At 36.6% G+C, this 24,877-nt stretch overlaps 4 protein-coding genes across 5 annotated transcripts; 2 read left to right on the top strand and 2 right to left on the bottom strand.

Moving 5' to 3' along the window:
• Positions 1-66: 66 nt before the first annotated feature.
• Positions 67-10,670, bottom strand: acsbg1 (acyl-CoA synthetase bubblegum family member 1). 2 transcript variants are annotated; one of them, XM_042495480.1, is made up of 14 exons: positions 10,527-10,670; positions 9,358-9,413; positions 9,010-9,284; positions 8,781-8,869; positions 8,516-8,636; positions 7,730-7,810; positions 7,495-7,644; positions 6,064-6,240; positions 5,148-5,329; positions 4,794-5,027; positions 3,846-4,063; positions 3,579-3,718; positions 2,061-2,307; positions 67-1,106 (listed from the first exon to the last, which is right to left on the bottom strand). In XM_042495480.1, exons 1-14 carry the CDS (start codon positions 10,568-10,570, stop codon positions 1,027-1,029), a joined length of 2,094 nt encoding a protein of 697 aa, XP_042351414.1. In that variant the 5' UTR covers positions 10,571-10,670; the 3' UTR covers positions 67-1,026. The 2 variants fall into 2 exon arrangements, with proteins under 2 accessions (XP_042351414.1, XP_042351415.1); XM_042495481.1 differs by having other exon boundaries at positions 9,010-9,278.
• A 1,255-nt stretch (positions 10,671-11,925) lies between these two features.
• On the top strand, positions 11,926-16,968 carry dnaja (DnaJ heat shock protein family (Hsp40) member A). Its single transcript, XM_042495482.1, has 8 exons — positions 11,926-12,076; positions 12,433-12,578; positions 14,346-14,520; positions 14,621-14,725; positions 14,817-15,044; positions 15,150-15,380; positions 15,488-15,588; positions 16,427-16,968. Exons 2-8 carry the CDS (start codon positions 12,447-12,449, stop codon positions 16,640-16,642), a joined length of 1,188 nt encoding a protein of 395 aa, XP_042351416.1. The 5' UTR covers positions 11,926-12,076; positions 12,433-12,446; the 3' UTR covers positions 16,643-16,968.
• Positions 16,966-19,232, bottom strand: rps27l (ribosomal protein S27 like). Its single transcript, XM_042495487.1, has 4 exons — positions 19,133-19,232; positions 18,349-18,457; positions 17,693-17,803; positions 16,966-17,215 (listed from the first exon to the last, which is right to left on the bottom strand). The coding sequence occupies exons 1-4, from the start codon at positions 19,136-19,138 to the stop codon at positions 17,187-17,189; spliced, it is 255 nt and encodes an 84-aa protein (XP_042351421.1). The 5' UTR covers positions 19,139-19,232; the 3' UTR covers positions 16,966-17,186.
• A 1,100-nt stretch (positions 19,233-20,332) lies between these two features.
• On the top strand, positions 20,333-24,749 carry LOC121949744 (ras-related protein Rab-8B). Its single transcript, XM_042495485.1, has 8 exons — positions 20,333-20,583; positions 21,130-21,190; positions 21,295-21,355; positions 21,458-21,535; positions 21,681-21,770; positions 21,877-21,942; positions 22,029-22,079; positions 23,586-24,749. Exons 1-8 carry the CDS (start codon positions 20,460-20,462, stop codon positions 23,676-23,678), a joined length of 624 nt encoding a protein of 207 aa, XP_042351419.1. The 5' UTR covers positions 20,333-20,459; the 3' UTR covers positions 23,679-24,749.
• Positions 24,750-24,877: the final 128 nt, after the last annotated feature.

Below are 24,877 nucleotides of genomic sequence, written 5' to 3'. Positions count from 1 at the left end.
ACTGGAAGGGACACTTTTTCTCCATGTGATCTCTCCTCATGGTGAACAATTGAAGTAAGTGTCTGGCAGAAAAAACGCTATATGGACACATACCTGTAGAGGTCCTAAAATATTTATTCTTCCCCCTGCACACTCCAAAGCACTCTTAAAAGTTATGACCAACAGTTACTGTATAAGTGTTATGCATTTTATTCCTTAAGTATTTAATCTCTGGTGGATATTGTCTATTTATTGGCTAAATTTGGCCTCATTTAATGTGATTGACAATTTTATTTTTGACATAAAAAACACAATCCATAATCTCCATGATCAAACGCTCCAAATCAACAAGTAAAACTCTTCAATAGTGTTTCTGAATATGTTTCACATTCATATTGTGGGAAAAAAAACATGTATTGAAGCTTTAATGATATGATAATCAGGCTTCTTGTAACATGAATCATGCAGATGTTTTGCACTCTTTCTCTCATGTCATGCTGTTTTTGTTTCTGCAAATATGAATGTGTAAAGACAAATAAATATTGCAATGACATCAGAAATGCCAGATTTTTTTATTGTTATTTATATGTTATGGAAATTACTAGTTGTTGTCTGCAACCGTCTCAGATGTCATGATGATGATGACCCTCATTATTAGATTCCTGGTGAATGTTAGGAGCATGTAATCCAGATTGCTATGAATTATATAATGAATACCACATAACATTTAAACAAAATACTGGATAAGATCCTGTCATGCAACTGATTAAGTAAAAATAAATGGTTGACCAGAGACAAATATGAATTAAAAACAAATATTTCAGCCAATAAGAAGATGCATCATAATGCTGTGACTTTGCTTTTCTCAGTGTTAGTCACTATTTAAAACTTGGTTTCCTCTTAAATATTATAAACAATTAGATATGGTTCCTGTATTATTTATGGATTCTGAACATAAGACATAGATATAATTAAATTCCATGTGCGTCCACAAGAATGATGAAATATGCAAGTGATTGTCATACTAACAGCTACACAGTCATTTCTTCACTGCTCTTGATAGAGGCTCTCTATGACCGTGTGGTACATCTCCAACACAACGGGGCGACGGAGCTTCATTGTGGGACCTGGAACCAGACAAAAATATAATGAGCAACCGTTCTGTGCACTTGCAAAATTCCACTGCTTTCAATACAAAAAATGCATAATCCATTTAGTATAAGACAGTGGTTCCCAACTGGTCCAGTCACAAGTCCATATTTCTCCTTAGTCATCAGTTCAAGGTCCACACATTTAAAAATGACCACAATTCAATTTTATTTTAAAAGATGAAAACATGTTGGTTCAGAAAGCAAAGAAATGAAACATATCAAAAAGGCACTTCAAATTAAAAGCTCTGTGCCAATAATTTCACTGTACTTCAAAATAAAGTGTGATTTTACAATATGATGAGTCACTTGAGGTCCATTCAGAAAGGACTCGTGACCCACTGTTAGACAGCGACCCACCAGTTGGGGACCACTGGTATCGAGCATTGTTTGCTGGTCCATGTTCTGTTAACCCTTTGAAATGTGGGCAAATTGATTTGATTTCTTTCAAAAACATAAGGAAAAGGCAACGAGCAGCTTAACAACACATGACCCAAAAATGAGCTCAAAGTTGGTAAAAAATAAAACAAAAGTTACAAGAAAATAACCTGAAATAATCACAAAAAAAAGAAAATTACCTAAAACAGTGCTGAAAATATATGTATTTTATATATTTTCTGTACCAATTGAATTATGAAATTATCACTTATAAATAGAGCTTTCTGCACATCTCTCCCTATTTTTTGATTTTCTAATGATCTTCCTCTTTTAAAATTAATTTTTAGATCATGTTCTTGTCAACTTTTACCATTTCTTGCAATTTGTGGGACCATTCTTGCCAAAGTGGTCACTGTCTTTTTCCTCATGTTTTCGAAAGAAAAGAAATCGAACCAATCTGCTCAAATTTCAGAGGGTTAAACAGATTGTGAAAGGAGTCTGAACGCAGCATTAGAAAACTGATGCTGATCCAGGTTTTAAGGGGTTTAAATTTACCCAGCTCTCCTCCAGAAACAGAGAAGTCCTTTCTTAGAATAGTCCACTTTTGTATGCGTTGGGCATTGGAGGTGGCTGCAGAGTTGACCCTGTTGATTCCGTCTTGAATGGCCCGGTACACCTCTTTGTCTTTTCCTCCCATGATGTCAGACACCTTGGTTGCTTGGCTGCCTAGTTGTCGGCAAAACTCTACAGCCTCCGTACTTAACTCCTCTGTTGGCTCCATGGTGTCCGGATTGCTGCAACACTGAAACACGGAATCAGTTGCTGAAAACCTTAGTCTTACTCTTAGTCAATCTTTATTGTCCCCAAGCGGGCAATTTGTGTTGCAGCATACTACTTGACATAAAAAGACACAACAGACACCTGAAAGAACACAGAACAACAAGCTCAACAGCACTACATCGATGATAGGCAAAAACGTTAAAGCCACACCTATAAATGGTTCCACATAAATCATGACTAATGGAAATGTGTGCCACCAGTTCTTTTGATAGCTTCATCTTCCTTTTACTGCCTGGTTTGTCAAAATTATCAAAGAGAAACATTAACATTACATAATATTACACACACAAAATGTGCTTTTCAAAGTCAAGCTTTAAGAAAACATTTTACATTATTTTCTAATTTAATTAGATTATTTTTTAAAAAACTAACATCAGTCCTTATCAAAAAAATGTAAAATGTATTAATATTAATTTTCCGAATTCTAGCCCTTTAAATGCCAGGTTTTGTTGTCATGCCACTGTTTATTTAGATTTTTTTTTTTAAAATGAATTATTTATCAATATACTATATGCTGAGTTGATATTATTATTATTATTAGTAGTAGTAGTATTAGTATTAGTAGTAGTAGTAGTAGTACTAGTAGTAGTATTACTAGTAGTAGTAGTAGTAGTAGTGGTAGTGGTAGTAGCAGTAGCAGTAGCAGTAGTAGTATCACAGCCTGGTATATGTCAATAATTAGCAGCAACATAGACTGTGACAGTGCACAGTCCTTCAGACAGTGGAAATACTATTTTTTCTCCATGTGTGAAATATGGTAAAAATTCATCAGGTGGAAAATAGTAAAAATGACAAATTCTAAGGCATAAATCCAGAATGACACCCAGAAATAATATAATCCATGTTTTATGCTTTAATGGCTATGGGATCAAAAATTGCAGTTTGAATGGGTTTCAGTGGTGCATTTTGTGCACTAAACAGTATGAATGTAACAATTTTGTTTCCAAAGTGTGTTTTAGACTTTTTTTTAGGAGCTGAGCTGGAAATTCCAAGATTAACCAAAAATACATAATCTTACCAAACTGTATGCCATATGCATGAACACATACCAAAATGATAAAAAAGAAAAAAAGAAGAAGATGAACAATGAAAAGCATGTCCCTAAGGGTTCATTTATGTCTGTAAATGATTTCTTTGCAAAGACACAGTTGGTCAAAGCGACTTTACAAAAGATATGTCAAAAATAAAGTACAGCATGTCCCATTTTCTGGATAATAACAAGTGACAGATTACCTTCAGTGTTAAAAGCATGGACAAGAACTTCCTCTTGTCCCCAATGAGCATGGCATTACTGATGATAGGCAGCTCCATCTTCACTGCCTCCTCGATGGGAACAGGGGGAATATTCTCCCCTCCTGCTGTGATGATCAGCTCTGAACAGAGTAAGATAACGGTGCAACAGTGAGACGACATGTGCTCAGGTGTGTGTAATGTACAGAATGTGAGCTGGTGACATGTAACAGGCAATTTTCTTACAGTAAATTGCCTAAATTGCTTTACCTTTTATTCTACCTGTGATGTACAAGAACCCCTCCTCATCTATCTTCCCCAGGTCTCCAGAATGCAGCCATCCGTCTTCATCCAAAGCTTCTCTTGTTTTATCCTCCATATTGAGGAAACCCATGAAAACATTACGTCCCCAAAAGCAAATTTCGCCGATCCCCTCAGAGTCTACGTTGGCCATTTTGTACCGACAGCCGGGTACAACCTTACCGCAGCTTTGTCAGAGAAAAGAATTCTTTTAGTTATGTTATATTCACAAAAAACACTAACAGGTTCAGTGTGTAGGATTTTAGGGGGACACATTGGCAGAGATGTAATATGATACAATAAGCATGTATTCTTTAGTGTATAACACTTACAATTCCGTTTAAATAATGTGAAAATATTGCTGGAACATCTTTATTTTTATGAGTAATTAAAATTTGTGTTCATAAATATGGTAATTGAGTACACTTTAAAATTCCTTTATTTTTCTTAAAAGAAATTTTTAAAGTGATATTCACCTGAAAATAAGAATCTCTGGGTTTTTGTTTCCTCAAATGAGACATTTATCTGCATAGGGAGTTTGTCACAAACTATGGAGATCATCATGTTGCAGCTACAGTAGCCCTCAATGGACAAACAAAGCACTTGCTCTAGCCAGGGCCAAAAAAGGAAAAAAAAAGAAAAGAAAAGGATATATGGGAGAAAATAGGCAAGCAACACATAAGCAGGTGCTGGCCTTTTTGTGACATGCCAAACATCATTTATTGATTTGTAATGTGAGACGCCATTATTTATTTGATTTTATTTTACCTCTGCAAAAAATTCAGCTCCTGGTGTGCATTTTGCAATTCTCACTTCCTTTTAAAGGAGACTAAATTCTTCTAAATCTTACACACTGTTCCTTTAAACATCACAAATTGTACATAAAACTGTTACGTGCTTTTTTAAAAATTGTTTTACCTTGGCAGTTTGTAACCTTTGGGACCTGACATAAAGTGAGGTCCCGTGCTCTCACTCATGCCATACGCCTCATACAGGCGGATATTCAGACCAAGGAAAAACTGCACCGTTTCACTACCGATCGGTGCTGCTCCAGAGTAGAACTTCTGACAGCAGGACAGGCCCAGCTCAGCCCGGAGCCTCTGCAGCACAAGGCTGTCAGCCAGAGTGAAGAGAAATGGTTTCTCATCATCCCTAAAAAGAAAAAAAAGTGAAAAATAAAAAATAAATGAATCCTTCTCCGAAGATTTATTTTTTATTCATGGTGGGTCATTTAAATCTGCAAATTATTCACAAAATTTCATCAGCACTTACTTTAGTGAACACTTAAGATTGGCTTCCAGACTGACTGACATTGCCCATGTCACCAGTTTCTTTTTCACATATCCACACTCACTAATTGCCTGTTTCATCTTCTCCATCATTTTCTCCCAAACACGTGGGACACCCATGTGGGATGTAGGACAAACTTCTCGCAGAGTTGTTACCAGGCTTCCCTGCAAAAACATTAAGTAGACAAAGAGCTGAAAAACACATTTACTCAATCAGTCAATTATCCTTATTGTGTTGATTTCATTATTCCACTCATCTCTTGTTCAGCTCAGATGTGAGTAGGTAAGTAGTTGTAGTAGTAGTAGTTGTGTGAACATGTTCAATAAGATACAATTAAAGCTCATTGTATCATTAGAAAATCAAATCTTATAAATATTTCCCTGTAGAAACTGTATTTCTCCTATTCATTCGCAGTATCATTCAGATATGGAAAGGATTCTGAATAAAAGCTGTACATCTTCTATTTGTTTTTTTTTAAATATGTATACGTAATATAACATCAGATGTTGACTTTAGAAACATTTTAAACACAAATTATGTATTTTAACTAGATGAATAATTTACTGCCACGTGCTGTCTCCTTTTGTCACTGTGTGCAATGCCTGTAACAAAAGGGGCGTGGCTCTGCTGCAGTCCATTTGGATGATGTGGAACACTGTGATTGGCTTACAGACATCCCATCAAATAAATCTGTACATTTGGGTGGAGTTAATTGGCAGTTATTATAGATGTAGACATTCTAGAAAAGTTATATCGATTGGAATGAACGGGGAGATCTGGACAGGTTAAAAATGATTCTCACTTTAAAGGCCAAATATTGGATTATAAAAAAAAAAAAAAACCATGGCATTAATATCTTTAAAACCAATACGTGAGTGATTTAGGAATTATTATTCACCTTTAAAGCATCTGGCTGTGCAAAGTAGACCAGCTCACCCCACTGGATACCCTTCCACAGGTCATAGATCTGAGCGGCGATGTGGCTCAGAGGCAGATAGCTCACCAGTGACTCCTGTTTAGTGTCGGCCGGCTGCATGTCTCCAGCCCTGCTGGCATGATTGGCAGTCCATGTGATCTAAATATTCATCGAAGATTAAGTAGGAAGCCTTGTTTTCTGTCCTTTACTGCTTTTGCTTACCATGTGACAATGTGACAAAAAGTTATAACCAGAGGTGTGGAGTGGAGTCACATGACTTGGACTCGAGTCACAAATTTGATGTCTTTAGACCCCCAAAAAAGTGTGCCATAGATCAGTTCATTTCCCTTCATAACGCTGATAATTCTCAGCAAGTCGGCACTTAATTCTCCAGCTTTGTTTTAACTTATCTAACAGCATCCAATCAGGTTGCAGGAGAGAACCATGAAGAACCAACGTTGTGTTACTTTGCGCCTGTTGGAAAAAATGATGCTTAGATCATTTTGTTCATGTAGAGAAACTATATAGTGATCAACAAAAAATAAATTGCAGTATGCAAAACGTACATGTTGAAAAATAAAGACGATAATGCAACAATTTCTGACTTTGTTCAACATCCTAAGTTGCACAAAGAGCGGTAAGTCAAGACTAACAAAGCTACTGATAAACTAACTTTAGCTAAGGATTTTTTTAACAAACTTGTTTTAACAAATGAATGCATTTTCTTTAAAAGCATTTGTGATTGTTGTACATCTAATATTGGCAAACCATTTCTTGAAGAGCCCATCATGACTTGTTTAAGACTCGAAATTCACCTAAATTGAGGCATTGACTCCAGACTGCCCTGTGTTGGCACAGGACTTTACACGGAACCCTTTGAAACCTGAGTTCTTTTAAAAACATGAGGAGAAGTCAATACGCATCTTAACAAGAAAAAACCTTAAAATCAACAAGAAACTAGTTAAGAAAATTACCTGATAATTTACAACAAAAAATGACATAAATTACATATTCTGTAACATATTTTAAATATATAATTCTATGAATCATAAATATAGTCTCTGGACATTTTTCACTTTTTTTTTTTACATTTTTTAAAATATTATTTAATGTAAATCGTTTTTGTTATATTTGTTTCTTTCTCTCTTTTTTAAACATACATTTTCTGGTTGTTTTCTTTAACCTTTGACTTTTAACCTTTTTACCAATTTCTTGCAATTTGCCTTTCCCCCATGTTTTTAAAAAGAATTAAACTTACTTGTTTAGGGTTCAAGGGTTTAGCACAATAACTTGAGACATACTTATGACCTGCAAAATAAAGACTTGATCCCACCTCTGGTTATAACAGATATGGCTATAATAACATGTGACTCTCGGTAAGAATAGATTAAAAATAGTCAGTGGAAAGCTTACGTTGTCATGACTGAGCATGACTCCCTTGGGCTTGCCCGTGGTGCCAGAGGTATAAATCAGGATGCAGCACTGGTTGGCTCTCTGGCTGCCGACAATGTCATCCAGCTCTTTCTCAGAAACATCCAGACCCAGCTCCATGAACTCCTCCCACTACCCCAAAAACAGCAACATACAGCATCCCAGCCTGAGTTCATCAGCCACTTTGATCATTTCACGTGGTGTCAGGAGAACTTACAGAGTAAAGACCGGAGATCCTCTGCAGCGGCTGTCCTCTGTACTGCACAATGGCTTTCAAATGACGCAGTCGGTCACGAATCTAAAATTTCAAGAGGGAGACATTTAACACAGATTTGCATGTTGCTAAAAGTCGTCATACTTTTACCCTTTGAAATCTGGATCAGTATCAGTTTTCATCTGCTGCGTTCAGACACCTTTCACAAAACCTTTGAAACTTCTCAAAATTTGATTAGTTTCTTTTAAAAACTGGGAAAAAAGGCAATGAGCAACTTGGCAAGTCGCCATTCAAACTGCAAGAAATTAGGAAAAGATGTTAAGAAAATTTATATTTAAAAAAAACAGGCCCGATAAATAAAATTAGGGGAAAATGCTGAGAATAATAGAAACATAATAATCATCAATAATAGAATAGAATCAATTTATAATCATGATTATTTATTCTAAATTATGTAATGAAAACATGGATATTTGTGTATATTTTAGCACTGTTTTCCACATGATTTTTATTTTATTTATTTATCGCTTTGTTGTACTTACTTACTTGATGTTACTGTTGTTGTTGTGATTTCCCCCCAAAAATCTGGTAACATTTTGTTCAATAATAATAATAATAATAATAATAATAATAATAATAATAATAAAAATAATAATAATAATAATAATAATAATAATAATAATAATTCTTGCCACATTTAAGTACATTTTTGTTGCTCATTGCCTCCCCCAGGTTTTTGAAAGAAATAAAGCTACTTTGCTCGGGTTTCCAAGGGTTGAGTTACAGTACCTGCAGGATCTTATCCAGTTGCTTTTGGTTTTCCACCACAATAATGTTGGCTTTGGAGTCACTCGCCACATAGTGACAAGCTTCTGGTGAGTTTGTGGCATAAATTCCTGTCATTGTCCCCCTGTAGTAAAAATACAAAGACATAACTTACTGAGTGTATCATTGCAACGTTGCAGTAGAAGAAATATTCATAACAGCACAGTAACAACTCATATTTGGAAACTGATACAGACTGATGCAGGTCAGGTCAATGCATCTCTCTCACCCCGCCATGATGGCACCGACCGCGGAGAAGAACCATTCTGCTGAATTGAATCCTAGTATTGCCACTCCATGGAATCGCTCTAAACCAAGCTGCACACATTAACAAACTTTTTGTCTCTTTTTAAAAAATGTTTTTGTTTTTTTTTGTTTTTTTTTTACAAATCTGTTCATTAATAGTACTCAAAAGTTGTCATTTACAGACAACATGTTCCCTTTTTGTATTAACATACCTTTATAAAGCTCTTGGCTGCTCTCCGGCAGAACTGATAGTACTCTGAGAAAGTGATCTTCTCCCATTTATTCCCCTTCTTGCTAGCAAGCGCGTGCATGTTTCCATATTTTTCCACTGAGGCTCTGAACATTTGGTGAACTGTGACAGGTTCCTGTGAGCATCCTTCCTCTATTCTCAGTTTGACCGAGCCTTTAACATCAGTGGTCCAAAGTGAATGAGCTTGAGCAAGAAGTGCGCCAGCAAACTCCTCTTCTGTGTTTTTCTGTCCTGAAACTTTTGAGAGAAAACATATCTGAAAAACAAATCTAATCCTTCCCACGGCAGACCCCATGTGCTCATCACTCACCTACAGAGGCATCATCTTCGCCGTCCGTCTGCACAAGTGCCATAGACTTGTGAACACTGGAAAACACAGAGCAAACATGGACTCCAAACAAACTCCACCTCACATTCTGGCAATCAGGCTGCTGTTTTCATTTCATCACATGGGTCTAATTCTCAGCCGCACTGTTTACCCAACACAATGTCAGGCTTTTGACTAAAGCCCCCTTGCTTTGTTTGACAGAATATGTTCAATGAAAGCCGAAAGACTGCTCACGTTCACTCGTTAAAACTATTATTTTGGTGTTTATATTTTGTCAGATTCAAAGAATTCAGTGGCAAACTGTTTGCATTACAAAAAAGATTACTCTGACTTTTAGTTGCCGTTCTTAATCTATATTTACAGTGGTGACGAACTTTGTATTGTAATACAAAGTGGAGAGGAAACATTTAGTCAACAACGTGGGCAGAAGTCTTGATACTCTCAAATGTTCAGTGACAAAATTTGGTCCATCATCAAACTTCTAATTTTGCAATGTAGTGAATGTGCTTGCTAACTGGTGAGTGTGGTTTATTCAGCCTCAGTTAAGCATGTATAATAAGCTATCCTTTAAAACCCTTTAAAACCTATTGACTTGATTTCTTTCAAAAACATGGACAAAGGCAATGAACAACTGGCCCAAAAATGGCCCAAAAAATAGCAAGATATTAGTAAAATGTTAACAGGGAAATCCCTGAAAATAATAATAATAATATTTTTTTAAAAAGTAAGAAAAAAATTACAAGAGAAGTCCCTGGAAAAAAAAGTGTTAAAAAATAAAATTTTAAACTTCTTTTCCCTGTAACATTATTTTAACTATAAAATTATGAATATAGTTTTCTCAGCATTTTTTCCTTTTTTGTACGAAACAGGATTTCAGGTAATTTTCTTGTCACATTTTATGTATTACTTGCAGTTTGTGGGACATTTCTTGCCATGTTGCTCACTGGCTTTTCCCTTATGTTTTCTAAAGAAATCAAACCACTTTGATCAGATTTCAAAAGTTTAAATACTTGAGAAAGGCCTCTGAACACAGCACAAGAAAAGTGATGTTGATCCAGATTTCAAAAGATTAACAGTATTAGTGTCATCTGATGAAACTATAGCGTCTCCTTATCCTCCAAGAAACAAAAAAATAATTTTAAATACCTTACCTGTCCTTGGGTTGATCATCTCCCTTCTCATCAGGAAAGTCCATACTGTTAGTTTGGGATGTCCTGATACTGTGGCTACAGTTATAATGTAGGATCAAGCCTTTATTTTGGAGAAGGTGGTCAAATAAAAAGATATGCTATTCAACAAGCCTCATGAAGTTGTCAGCGGCTGTAAAACTAATCAAAAAGTCCATGTGTGCACTGCATTGGCCCTCCCGCTCAAGATCATGGACAGCATTTAAATGAGCTCAGCCTTTTAATATGTAAAACAGGGTGATTCTCATTTTAAACCACACACAGAAAAGTAAAAAACAAACAAACAAACAAAAAAACCCAAGTCATAACACTACACTTTCAACTTTGACCAAGGTATATGATTGTATATACAGTATAAGGAATATGGAAATAACATTATTTAATTTAAGTACTGGTTGATGATATGGCCGCTGCAGGTGGGCTGTGTATGGCCTGTAAAAAAATGTGGTGAAAGTTGAATCAGGAATATTATTTACGATACAAACAACAAGAGTTTTCTGATGCTATCATGCTGACCTGCATTTCACTAAAAATCTACATGAATCATTTTTATTGGTTGTTCCCTCAATTATTGACAATGACAGAAAGTAATGTGCAGGGACCTTTTTTTTTTTTGTAGGCTGAGGCGGACGTTTGTGTTGCTCTGGCTTCCTTATCAAAAAGCCAGTTTGATCTTAATGCCGAATTTTACTTTTGACAGTCTACTATAATTTATTGTCAGTTTTTTTAGGCTACTTCTAATGAAGTAGCTGAACCCCAAAGGCAAGGTTAAGTTTATTTCTAGGATTTGAGGACATTTCTAGGAATTTAGGATGTTTTTAGGATTTAAGGATGTTTCTAGGATTTTAGGACATTTATAGGATTGTAGGATCTTTCTAAGATTTTAGGATGTTTCTAGGATTAGAGGACATTAATGGACTTTTGGGACGTTTCTGGATTTTCGGGCATTTTTAGGATTTTAGAGCGTTTCTAGGATTTTCGAAGGTTTCAAGGTTTTTAGAACCTTTCTGGGATTTTTTGGGTGTTTCTGGGATTTTATAATGTTTCTAGCATTGTTTGACGTTTTTAGGATTTTAGAACGTTTTTAGGATTTTAGGATTTTTTTTATAAACAAGCTCAATTTTTTAATGCACTTTGACACCTTATGTATATGTAAATATTAAAAGCACAGAAACATTTCCCAGTGAATCACTTTTTTGTCTTTTCTTTTCCCTTTTTTGTGAATTAGAAAATGGTTGTTGGGGGAGGGCACCCGACCAGATTTGGTCCTCGGGCCGTAGGTTGAGTATACCAGGTTTAACAAGCTGGTGAGGAAACCTTCCTCCTTCCTCCTCCCTCCCCTCTCAGGTCTTTTCTTGACGCCGCAGTCAAACGACACATCCGGCCACTCTTCTCCAGCTCTCCAGAAAGTTCCACGCCGTGGAGCCGCTATAAGAGCCAGCCATCTTCCCTCACCGGCTTCGGCGGAACTGTACGACAGCTAGGACGATTAGAATTAGTCAAGTAAGGACCAAGTAAGTACACTGTGCTGTCATACTGAAGACTGTTTAGCTTTACGGCTTATAAATGCTATCGGTTTCATTCAAGCTTTTATAAGCTAGTTGGTTGTTGCCAGGAATTGACATTTAACCACACGTGCTGTCTGTAGTAATGCTTCCTCGTGCTATCCTTTTGAAGCATACATACTGTGACTTAACACTGTTTTTTAACGTCTTTAAACACATGTTCAGCGACCGCTCTGGCTAATGCCAACTTTGTGATTGGGTAATAACGTTGTTCGCTTTCGTTAGGATTTTTGACATGTGGTGTTCTGTCACTACACTCAAGGTAACTCTGGATTAAAGAGTGTTTCCGCTTGGTTTTGTTTCAGGTTAGGTTGTCAACATGGTTCACGAAACTGGCTACTACGATCTCTTGGGTGTCAGCCCAAAATGCTCGCAGGAGGAACTCAAAAAAGCCTACAGAAAACTGGCGTTGAAATATCACCCCGACAAGAACCCCAATGAAGGAGAGAAGGTGAGTTGGGAGGCATATAGAGAGCTTTAGGGTGTCCCCGCGGCCGTTTATGGATCGGTAGCCATGCCGTTACTAATTTTAACCTGCACGCCTGGTTGAATTGGCCCCGGGAACTTTCTGGAATGGTCTAGTCGTCGCTTCTCTGTTTAGGAACAGGAAGATCAGCCCTCTTGACGCTGAGTTGAATTGCATCAGGCTACAGTGTCAGGAGGTCGTGAAGTTAAACTATAATGAATGGAGTGGGCCATCACAGACTATTTGCAATTTTTCAGGGACTCGTACACTGATTTGAGGAGAACATTACAAATATGTAGTGTTCAATCAGCGTCATTATCATTAGATATGATGATAATGTATACCAGTTCTCCCAATTTAATCTCTAGGTCTGGAAACATAAAACCAATGTGAGTCCTTGCCACTTACTAGAGAGAATAATGCAGTGAATTCTTCCTAGTGAAAGCTTTTAACCCTTTGAAACTTAAGCAAGTTTGCTTGATTTCTTTCAAAAACATGGGAAGAGGGCAATGAGCAACTTACGAAATGGCCCAAAAAATAAAGAAATATTAGTAAAATGTTAAAAGATAATTAGCTGAAAATAAGGAAAGAAATATAAAAAATTATACATATATATATATAATATATATATATATATATATATATATATATATATATATATATATAGTTTTCTCCAAATCTTCCCCTTTTTTAAGCAACATTTCAAGTAATTTTCTTGTCACCTTATATTTTTATTACTTGCAGTTTGTGGGACATTTCTTGCCATGATGCTCACTGACTTTTGCCTATTATGTTTTCTAAAGAAATCAAACCAACAACAGCAATTTAGAAATGGCACAAATAAGACAGGAGTAAAAAGGTCAACTGTAACTCAATTAAATTCTTTTTCAATTCAATTTTCATGAAATATGTTTTGTTATGAATATAGGAATGTGAACTTAAATTAATTCAAACAAGTAGCCACTATGGTTACTTGAATTAGTTTAAGTGTTGAAACCATTCTTAAAGGATCTATTGCCAGTTTACACAGCAACAAAAGGGTTGGTGTTTTTAAAAAATTTCCACCCTGGTTTCACAAGTTTGCATTTTCAGGCCCTCAAAATGCTGTTGTTGACTGCCCACCAACTCCACTGACTTGTAACTCATTTAACAGCTGAACCGTACTCTAACGTGTACTTTTGAAGACATCTGAGGTGAGAAATGAGAAATACAGTTACAGAATCTTGATTCATATTTGATCAGCACTGCCAACTTTGTTCAGTTCATGGAGCAACTGTCATGAGTGACACCTGCTTAAGAGACTCCTCTGCTCTGATTGGTTGGTTTTAATAATGTGCAGTAAAGTGCATTCTGACTCCGCCCTGTTTTGACTGTTATTTAAAGCATATTGTATAAATTGCCAATCAATTCTGTGTTACACCGTTAGTCTTACTTTAGTCCAACCCATTACCACACATTTTTCCCTTCCTTTTGGAATTCAGGGCCAATAGACCTTGTTTACATAAGTATAGAAAATATATTTTGATAGCAAAAGATTTCATCTGGGGTCAGATTGACCCCAAGGACAACACCAGGGTTAAAAGCATTACAAGGCAAAAAAAGAAAGCAGAGTAATCGTTTTTATCCACAGATAATCTGTCTTATTTAATTCTCTGTGATGTTTCAACAAATCAGATTTTTTTGTCTAAGATATCAACTAAATGCAATCTTTTTTTAAAAAACGTGTTTCTTTGTGTGTGTTTATTGCCACAGTTCAAGCTTATATCTCAAGCATATGAGGTGCTGTCTAATCCAGAGAAGAGAGAACTGTATGACCAAGGAGGAGAACAAGCAATCAAAGAGGGAGGCATGAGTGGAGGATCTTCCCCAATGGACTTGTTCAACATGTTCTTTGGAGGTGGAGGAAGGATGCAGAGAGAGAGGAGAGGTACGGTTTATATAAAAAATTTAGCAGCAGGCTGTTTTTACGTCCAAATACCCCCGGCTTGCATAACTTTTTAACTTGCATATGCCTGCTTTTCCTGTAGGAAAGAATATCATCCATCAGCTTAGTGTTACACTGGAAGAGATTTACAAAGGCAACACCAGAAAGCTCGCGCTTCAAAAAAACGTTATTTGTGACAGATGTGACGGTATGTTTTGTTGCATTTAAAAAAAAATCATTATCCCATATACAATAAATGTTGAGGGGTTCAGCAAATGACAATATCCTTTTTGTTGCAGGTTATGGTGGTAAAAAAGGTACCTTGGAGAAGTGCTCCGGTTGCAAAGGAAGAGGAGTACAAGTGAAGGTGCAACAGATTGGGCCAGGCATGATTCAGCAGATCCAAAGCATGTGTGCAGACTGCCAGGGACAGGGCGAGAAATTTAGCTCCAAGGACGTCTGCAAGAACTGTAATGGCCGCAAAGTAGAACGCAAGAAGAAAATTCTTGAAGTTCACATTGACAAAGGTATGTTATTATCCCTAACTTGAGTCCCTCATTAAAAGAAAAAATGACAGTGGTGTAAATGTGTTTTGCAACGCAGACTGATCTGAAGACGTATGTGTTGCGCAGGTATGAAAGACGGTCAGAGAATTGCATTTAATGGAGAGGGTGACCAGGAGCCCGGACTGGAGCCGGGGGATGTTATCATTGTGCTGGATCAGAAGGACCACCCCGTGTTCCAGAGAAAGGACGACGACCTGGTGATGACGATGAACATCAAACTCGCAGATGCTCTGTGCGGTTTCAAGAAAACCATTTGCACGTTAGATGACAGAATGCTCATCATCAGCTCACAGCCAGGTAACTGACCGAGATCAGTCGCCCTCCCGTCTCCTGATGTCTGGTAGACTGTATTCTTAAATTCAGATTTCATCATGTGTCTTTTTAATTTCTTTTTGTATCAACAGGTGAAGTTATCAAACACAATGACATCAAATGTGTCCAGAATGAGGGCATGCCAATTTACAGGGATCCTTATGAAAGGGGACAGCTTTTGATTTGTTTCGAGGTAAAGTACGCTCAACACAAAACATTTCACCAGTGTGCCAGAGCTCTGGATTTAACCCTTAGGACCGGCGACAATATAACACACTTGTATTGCTCCGCAATATACTACATTCAGAGTAGATTGTTTTTATTTAAAATTAAAAATACTGTACATATGATTTTCTACTTTAATTATTTTTTTGAACCAACATCAGTCCTGATCATAAATATAAAATTTTAATTAATTTACATAATTTTAAACCCTGGCAGATTTTTGCCATGACACTAAGTTTTAAGATTTAAAAAATCATAGAAAATGAATTATTTAAATGTACTACATGCAAAGTGCATTTTTTAAAATTATTATTATCACAGCCTGTGATCTGTCGATGATTTGCGGCAACACTGATTGTCACAGTTCACCTAGTGGAAATGGCGTGTATTTTCTCCATATGCCAAATATGATAAAAAAATAGTAAAAATTACTAATTTCAAGGTAAAAGCCCAGAATGAAACCCAGAAATAACACAATATGTGTTTTATGCTTTGATGGCTGTGGTATTGAAAAATTGCAGTTCAAATGGGTTTCAATGGTGCACTTTTGCACTATACATTATAAATGTAACAATTTTGTTTACAGTGTGTTTTAGACTTATTAAAGAACAGAGCTGTAAATCCCAAGATTAAACAAAAATACAGTCTTTCCAAAAGTTATGCCATATGCATTAACACAGCTGAAATTATCAAAAAATGAAGAATGAAAAGTGCTTAAAATGTGCCAAACAGATCCTAAGGGTTGAATCATATTATTTTGTTGTAGACGAAACATTTCATTCAGATGATTGTAATTAATTCCGCAGGTGGAGTTTCCAGAGAAAGGCTGGCTTCCAGAGCATCTCATGTACCAGCTGGAGAGACTTCTTCCTCCCAGGGAGGATGTGATGATTACTGACGACATGGAGGAGGTGCAGCTCTGTGAGGCGGACAAGCAGTCACAGGAGAGAAGCCACAGTAGGGAAGCTTATGAGGAAGACGAGGAGGGTCCCAGAGGCGGAGTGCAATGTCAGACACAGTGATCACGGTGTATGTTAAATATGTCGTAGAGCATGTGGGTTCTGTTGTTTTGGAGTTTTTGTGTGACCATGCCTTTAAGTCCCATTTCATTTCATTTGCGCTCCCTGAGTTTTCAAAACTGTATTTATGGTGTCACCATCTTATATGTTCTCTATTTAAGGTCCATGTCTTTTATATCCATGTATGTTTCCTATGAAATCTATGGCACATATGTTTTCTTTTCAGAAGCTGAATGGACTACTTTTATGCTTTCTGTGAAGGTAAATTCAGTCATGACAAACACATTCTTGGTTATTTCTCAATAAAAGTCCCAGAATGCTTCAACTTTTATAACAATGTCTTTATTGACTTTGTGAAATTTTAATTAAATTGTCTTGCATATTAAAAGTTTTTCAGCTAGTTAAATTTCATCATAAAAGCTGAGCAGCTGTACAGAGACAGAACCTGCCTTTAGTGAATGCACAGCTACATTGTAATCAATGAAAAAATAGTGGATTTATCAACAGAATGGCTTGACTGCAGACATAATTAAGTGTATGATCCCTTTTAATGCTGCTTCCTCCTGAAAGAGCAACCTGTGAAGCAAAATTGAAAATGAGTTAGACAACATTGTATTTGCAACAGATAAAAGTTGAATTTTTAAAAAAGTTAATAGCACTAGCAGTTAGGGCTGAACAATTATTTAAATATTACCTGCAAGACAATTTTGTCTTCCCACAATTAAATGAACAAGACCGACTGCAATATTCGGATCTCATTTGGTTACAATTATTACTATTTTGCTTCTGGGAGATCCAATGAAGGAACCAAATTTTCAGTCTTGCTAATGATGCAAAGTTTGGCACATTTGCAGGAATGTACTGCAATATCAACTTTTGAAAGCATTGATTTTTTTTATTTAAATGTGAATATATGCAATACAATATTTGGTCCCTAAAGTCAACAAATGATCATGATAAATAATCATGATCTCAATATTGATAACAAATAATAGTGATGATCATTTTGGCCATAATCATGCAGCCTGATAATTAAACTTGTGGATGTTTTACCCTCAGTCAGTCTGGCCTTTCCCCCTTTTGACTGGCACAACACAGTTGAGCATCCCACACAAAGAACCACTGTCTGTGCATGGCTGAACACTGTGGTGATCTTGTAGCAGCCTGCAAAATAGCAGAATTAAACCGTAAACAAACAAAGGCCCAATTTATATGGTTTTAAATGCACTCAAGCCAAGTCTTCATTAATACTATGTATGTGATGTAATAGATGGATAAATCGGAAATGTACTTGAACCACAATGTTTTCTCTCCCCCTCCTTTTTTTCTTCTTCTCTTCTTCTTATTTATTTATTGTTTATTCTATTAATATCTATAATTTCATCTATCCTTGTGTGTTTTCGCTCGTTTACCTGCTAACTAGTCTTTTGGCTTGTTCTATCATTTATTACTTTATAAGCACTTGATTTTGTTGTGCTTTATTAAACAGGCTTGAAAGTAAAGCTTTTGTGGCTATTTTTTATAAATTTTCTGGCTGCCAATAAAAAAAGTACGAATTGCTGAAAAACAAACAGACAAAAAACACACAAAAAAAGCTCTAAAACAAACAAAAAAGTTAACAAACAAAATAACAAAGCTACCACTGAAGATATTCTTAATGCATGTGTCACACATTTCAAATAGACCTGCAATCTGTTGCATTGACACACCTGGGCACTTCACGTCCATAAAGTAGGAGTTAGGACTCTGAACAAGTCTTTTCTTTTTATGTTGTCTTCTCTCATGGTCAATGGAAGGGTGCAGGAGGTCTCTAGCCAGCTAGAGTGACAAAAACAAACGAAGAGGTGACATATAACTACTGTGATAGACATTTTTGTATACTTGAGCCAGGATTAGTATATGTTATTGCAGCAGCGTTCAAGCTCATTAAAATGCATGTTGCTTACAAGTTTTAAGAAATGCGACACAACTCCTATAATTGACAAGGTAAGTCTTTGGTTATGAATTTTAATTGTACAGACAACACGGCTAATAAGTCCAAATGTTCGCTAACTTAACGTTTTAGCACAACAACTGCTTTTGGGAAAACCCCACAAGTATACAGTTACTTTTTCTTCCATTTAAGTAATGATAATATTAGTGAAATTGACTCCGTGTTTACATACTCCATCTGCTGAGATACGGGCCTAGTGTAAAACAAATTACAGGTACAGACGGTTCCTTGGCTCAACATTACTCCGCTATCTGTTAGCAGTACCGTTTCAGCAAATAGTCGGCACCCGCGCACCACAGGGCTAACGCTATGCTAGCTAGCTAGCTAACTTCCACTCCATGTGCTCGTGCAACAAACCAACAACACAACTTAGAGGTTTCGGACAGCAGACGCAGCTGCACCGTGTCACGGTAAGAACTCGACAGTAAGAAGCGCAGACAGTTGACAACACCGAATATTAAGTCACACAAAAGAAATGACCACAAAACACTGAAACTTACAGGCATTTTCACCGTGCTGGGTTCGCTTTGCTGCGCATACGTGGGCTGGTTGGACAGAAACAGGAGCTGTGCAGTTCCAGGAACTGTGGTTGCCAGACCTGAGAAATCACTGAATATTGTAAACAGGGTGTCTAATAAACATCGAGGACGGCATTCAGTGAAACTTTTTCAAAAGTTAGGTCACGGAAAAGTCGTTGAGAATCCAATAGCATTAAAACTGAACATTAATCATTTTCTCATCAGATGCCAAAATCTGGCGCTTGCACCCTATGCTCTCAGTTGCATTTCATGGAACAGCGGATTTATGTTTCTGTAGGACTTTCTTCAAATAATCATTGAGTGGTAGTGGAAAATAGCTGAATACATTTACTCAAGCGCTGTACCTAATTACAGTTTTGAGGTACCTGTACTGGGGCTGATAACGATATTGGGGAGCAACAAATTCCGGTATTAATACATCGACTGATGTTATATATAGCCACTGTAAATGCAACTAGGCCTATGCAATGCAATTATCCCCAAGATATGGTTATCAAATACTTGTGCCAAAGATATGCAATGGAGGCACGATATTTTACATTTTAAAAATAAACTTTGTTGTTAAAAATGACATCAGTGCACTGAAATAGTAATTTCATTGGGAGTTTAATAGTTCTAAATTACTCTAAGCATCTTTTTCTGCGTCATGTTCTGTTAAAAATAAACTTTTGATAAAGCGCATATCAAACAACACATACAGTATATATATGTGATCGGCTAAAACCAGCCAATAAAACTGGCTGACCAATAGGCCATATCGGTTCGGCTCTCATTATAATTAAATAAATATCTTAATGATTATAAATACGTATATTTTATTCTGAAATGGGCCAAGAAGTACCGTCAATATGGGTTCTTTAAGTATATTTTGATGCTAATACTTTTGCAGTTTTACTAGAGTAAAGATTTGAAAGCAGGGCCTTTACTTATGCAAAAGTATTTCTGCACTGTAATTTTACTTAAGAAAAAGATCTGAATATTCCCTTAACCTCTGCCATTAAGAACCCCATAGTTACCCATAATTGAATGTTTATTTAGCCAGTGATTGTTGATGGAAAGAAAGAAAGAAAGAAAGAAAGAAAGAAAGAAAAGAAAAAGTCCGCATGTAGTCCTGGCTCATTCGTTATCCAAGCAAACTACATGGACCATAATGCAAAGCGGGCCATGACATCACGCATCTCGGCACCGGTCTGCTGCCAGTCTGCCACAGACAGCTGAGGATTTCCAGACGGGGGATCCCGGCTCGGTACGGCCTTTATATTACCATAGGTTGGAATTTGCAGTTTAAATGGCGAAAACGTACGATTATCTCTTCAAACTGTTGCTCATCGGAGACAGCGGAGTCGGCAAGACATGTCTGCTGTTCAGATTCAGCGAGGACTCCTTCAACACCACCTTCATATCCACAATAGGTGAGAACCCCGCAGCCGCCCCTACACACAAATCTGGCGTAATGCATGTTCATATAACAGAACACAATGTTTTACAGCCTTTCACAGGTAGTGTTTAATATATTGCCCTATTTTAATATTATATAGACCCAGTGTGTTTAAAGGGGCAGTAACTGCATATGAGCAAGACAATGGGACAGATAGACACATCATAATGATCTCCTGTCCTTGATCCCTTATAGGTTGTATATAGAATAAGATCAAAGTCATGATGTTTGACTGTCGGAAATCTTATTTAAATTTGAGTTTTTGCTTTTCATTATTGTTCTAATATTGTTATATCCTCCATAAAGCTCTACAGAATACTGATGCAGCTAGTTTTGCTGTGACATTGAATGATGTCATTCTACAACTTGACAAAAAATGAACAGTCCATGAAAAAGTTACTTTAGTTGATAAAAGGTAGCTGCTTATTGCAGAAATGTCTCTTTCGCAGCACATCTTAGGCATGAACTAAATGTTGTAGAATCATGTGTAACTAGTCTCTGTTTTTTCATCCAAACGCAGGAATCGATTTCAAAATCAGAACAATAGAACTGGATGGAAAGAGAGTCAAACTTCAAATTTGGTAAGTGTTTTTTGACTACCAGGCTTTTCCCCCCTTCTTTCAAAAAAAATAAATAAATAAACCATAGTGTGACATAAATTTGGGCTGTGATTTAATGGTTTCAGGGACACTGCAGGGCAGGAGAGGTTTCGCACCATCACTACAGCTTACTACAGAGGGGCAATGGTGAGTCCACTCTTCATCCCACCCTTCCTCCCTGTGGGTCTTATCAGACATATCACAGGATGTGAGATGTTGTTTGTGAGAAAGGACTGTTTTTCTTCACAGGGCATTATGTTGGTCTATGACATCTGCAATGAGAAGTCCTTTGAAAACATCAAAAACTGGATTCGAAATATTGAAGAGGTAAGCTCTGAATTGAAACTTATATTTTTAGAATACTATTTTTGAAAAGAATGAATTATATTTAGTAGAAATAGTTTTCTATATTGTTGGAGAATAACATATGCACAACTATGAGATTAATAATAAGATTTAAACTTCACCCCAGCATGCCTCATCTGATGTTGAGAAGATGATCCTAGGGAACAAATGTGACATGACTGACAGGAGACAGGTGTCAAAAGACAGAGGTGAAAAAGTGAGTCTCTGCAGTCTCTCGTTACTAACAAGCAGCTTCAGACTAATAGAAATGCACTTTTGGGCGACACTTTTGGGTGATACTGACATATTTTGACCTCACATAGCTGGCCATTGATTATGGAGTGAAGTTCTTGGAAACAAGTGCAAAGTCGAGCCTAAATGTAGAGGAGGTAAGCTTTTTTTTTTTTTTGTAACTCTTAAAGTTAAGACCAATTAATATGTTCATGTGACAAACTTTTTTTTCCCGTCATATTAGGCTTTTTATACCATGGGAAGGGATATACTACATAACCTGAGCTCAAAGACGGTAAGTAATTAAAAGATTCTGATAATAGATGTGAGGGATGTCATTTCCTCTGGGGAGCTGGGGGCACTTTTCAAAATGTGATTTAGGGAGACGGTAAGCAGCAAATGTCATTTTAGTGGATAAGAGCAGTATGGTAAAATTAGGTGACTCTTACACAGAATACAGGCCCATTCAAAGTTAAAATATATGACTTTTTTGCCATCCTTGGTGAGGGTATTTACAGCCTGTTCATAGTCCATGCACCTTCAACACACTGTAAAAACACGTGCAATTTGACAATTACTGGACATTTCTAGAAGAATTACATTAAAAAATGGACTAAAAATAGTTTTATTTAATGTATTGAATAGTACATTCTCACCATCACAACATATAATCATGCATGTTTGGTTTAACCATGCTGCCATTCTGTCACACTACCTTTTCCAGTGCCGTCCAGAGGCTGTTTTCTCTCTGCCTGATTCAATGTGAACGCATTAGTCAATGAAATATTGTGAAATGGTCTTCTTACTGCCTGAACACCATTTTCAGATAAGAGGAGCAGATAAAAATGTTGACATGCTCATCTATAAGTCGATTTTAATTTTTCCCTCAGTCACCGCAATAAAGCTCCAAAAAGACTTGAAAAAAAAAAACAAGAACATTATACTCATCGTTAAGTTTGATCTCTTAATTAACTGAAACCAATACTTTGTTGGCTTAAGTGTATTACAACACTCAAACCAAAAAAGTTAGAATGCATTTTAAAATGTAAATAAAAAAGAAGAATGCAATGATTTGCAAACCCTTTTTTAAATATATTAAAAAAAATGCAGTCCCTAAGGGTAAACAACACTAAGCATTTGGGAGGTGAGGACACTTAACTGTTAAAGTTTTGAAAGTGACATTTCTTCTAAAGCTTCACAAGGGGGCCCCTCAAAATCTTCATGATTTTAAAGACTGTCAGTGGGGAACAATTGGCCAAATTCCCTTCTGTGAGAGATTAGTTTCTTCATTCTTCGTGCTGACCTTGTAAAAACTGGCTACTCCAAGTATTAAATACATTTCAGTTAGCGTGTTCAGTTCTTTCTCTTGTGTCATCTGACTTTATTGCGCATAATTTTTATGGATTGTATTGCTACGACTTTTAAAAGAAATCAGTGTAGTTTTATTGAGAAAATGCCAAAATCTTCTCTAAATGTTATGTAAGTAGCTGCATTTTAAAATGATACAATGACAAAAAAACAGGTTGTATTTCCCTCACTGTGTGTCTAAAACGATTAGCAGATTATGGCATTCTGTTTTTCTGAATGTTTCACACAGCATCCCAACTTTTTTTTGGAATCAGGGTCATAATAGTACTGTCATGAACAGTGTTTTGAGAAGCCTGCTAACCCGTTTCATTATAATGTTGATTTGCTATATTGATATGATTATAAATGCAGCAACTATACAGCTTTGACGGATGCTCTGATTATTGTGAAGCCCTGCTTTATTTATAACACTTCTCCACTTTCATGTCTCTAGACCGACAATAGTGCTGGAGGAACAGGCAAACCAGTCAAGATCACAGAGAAAAAGTCGAAGAGGATAAAATTCTTCAAGTGTTCGCTCCTCTAGGCTGCTCAGCTCTAGTGCTCATGGCCCTTTGCGTGACTTTGCTGTTTTTGGACGATTGCTGCCTCCTGGGTGTCCTCGCAGCGGCGGCAGCAGTGGTGATAATGGGCCTTACTGCAGGTGACGCTCACGAGTGGTTGAGGTGCCATCCTGATCTGCTGCTGACTAGAACAGGATTGATGAGGAATGAGATCCCGTATAACCGCTCATGCAAAAGACTTGTGCATGATGGTCAGCATTGGTTTGTAGCCTGGCCTGCAGTGTCTGCTCACAGGAGTGATTCTGTCAGCATTTATAATACCTCTGTTGGATCCAATGAAAATAGACTTTATTAAATACAATAAAGTTACACATAGTTGTCTTATAAATGGGAAAAAAAGAAAACATTCTTTCAAAACTGTAGCATTGTTTTATACCACTACCTATATTTACTATGCCGATGCTGTCATCAAGTTGCAGCATTGATTGTATTTGTCTGTGTATATTAATATGCCTATAGTCTCCTGTCGCACTGGCATTATTTCTATTTGTTCATGTGTGCCTCGAAGGAGTTGCAGTATTGTGATAGAAAAGACAAAACTATGTATAAATATAACCTCCTGTATTTTTATTCTCTTTGATGAAACCTTTATTTATACAGGTTTCTGTGTCAAAATGAAACTGTGAAAGGTCTGATTGTTTCTCGGGAGCTGTTCCTAAATACATATTGTTATGCGATTGTCAGTATTTGCATGAAAGCTATAAGGATACCTCTGAGTGGAACATTATTAAGCACATTTTACAGTATCTGAAAAGAAAACGTTTACAGGCAGTGTTTGAAAGTGTCAGTCGTATATAGGAAGTTCATGTTTTTTGGTGTTTACATAGTGTTGTAATGTCAAACAATTAATTGATGTGTATATACTTTATTCTCAGACATCCAACATGAAAACACAATGACTGGGGAAAGCTGTAATGTGAATGATTGTAAGCTACTGTAAGTCAAACTGGTGAAAGACAGTAAAGAAAGTGGATATTGAAGAGAAAGAGAGTTGTGTTGATTTTCATTATCCACACATGACTGAAAATGTTAAAGAGTTTGGTAATGTTTTTCTATTACTGTCATTCTATTGTTATTGTTATTGTGAAAACATAAAGTCAGGTATTATTTCAAATCACCGACAGATAGTTCTCTGTCTCAGTTCCTCCTCCTAATACATATA

Source organism: Plectropomus leopardus, chromosome 11, assembly GCF_008729295.1.
Source record: "Plectropomus leopardus isolate mb chromosome 11, YSFRI_Pleo_2.0, whole genome shotgun sequence".
In the NCBI taxonomy this organism is placed as follows: Eukaryota; Metazoa; Chordata; class Actinopteri; order Perciformes; family Serranidae; genus Plectropomus; species Plectropomus leopardus.
The sequence above is the reverse complement of the archived record's forward strand: the minus strand, read 5'-3'. Positions and strand labels throughout refer to the sequence as shown.

What these genes read in the sequence shown, in the direction of transcription:
- acsbg1 (XM_042495480.1), bottom strand. Translation starts at nt 10,570, where the DNA reads ATGGACTTTCCTGATGAGAAGGGAGATGATCAACCCAAGGACAG. An exon ending in TCATGCTCAGTCATGACAAC is followed by an intron (nt 6,241 to 7,494) that starts GTAAGCTTTCCA and finishes ATGAATATTTAG; the next exon opens with ATCACATGGACTGCCAATCA. An exon ending in CATCACAGGTAGAATAAAAG is followed by an intron (nt 3,719 to 3,845) that starts GTAAAGCAATTT and finishes TACTCTGTTCAG; the next exon opens with AGCTGATCATCACAGCAGGA.
- rps27l (XM_042495487.1), bottom strand. An exon ending in TATGGACGTGAAGTGCCCAG is followed by an intron (nt 17,804 to 18,348) that starts GTGTGTCAATGC and finishes GCTATTTTGCAG; the next exon opens with GCTGCTACAAGATCACCACA. An exon ending in AAAGGCCAGACTGACTGAGG is followed by an intron (nt 17,216 to 17,692) that starts GTAAAACATCCA and finishes TTTGCTTCACAG; the next exon opens with GTTGCTCTTTCAGGAGGAAG.
- LOC121949744 (XM_042495485.1), top strand. Translation starts at nt 20,460, where the DNA reads ATGGCGAAAACGTACGATTATCTCTTCAAACTGTTGCTCATCGGAGAC. An exon ending in CACCTTCATATCCACAATAG is followed by an intron (nt 20,584 to 21,129) that starts GTGAGAACCCCG and finishes ATCCAAACGCAG; the next exon opens with GAATCGATTTCAAAATCAGA. An exon ending in AGAGTCAAACTTCAAATTTG is followed by an intron (nt 21,191 to 21,294) that starts GTAAGTGTTTTT and finishes TAATGGTTTCAG; the next exon opens with GGACACTGCAGGGCAGGAGA.
- dnaja (XM_042495482.1), top strand. Translation starts at nt 12,447, where the DNA reads ATGGTTCACGAAACTGGCTACTACGATCTCTTGGGTGTCAGCCCAAAA. An exon ending in ACCCCAATGAAGGAGAGAAG is followed by an intron (nt 12,579 to 14,345) that starts GTGAGTTGGGAG and finishes TTATTGCCACAG; the next exon opens with TTCAAGCTTATATCTCAAGC. An exon ending in AGCTTTTGATTTGTTTCGAG is followed by an intron (nt 15,589 to 16,426) that starts GTAAAGTACGCT and finishes TTAATTCCGCAG; the next exon opens with GTGGAGTTTCCAGAGAAAGG.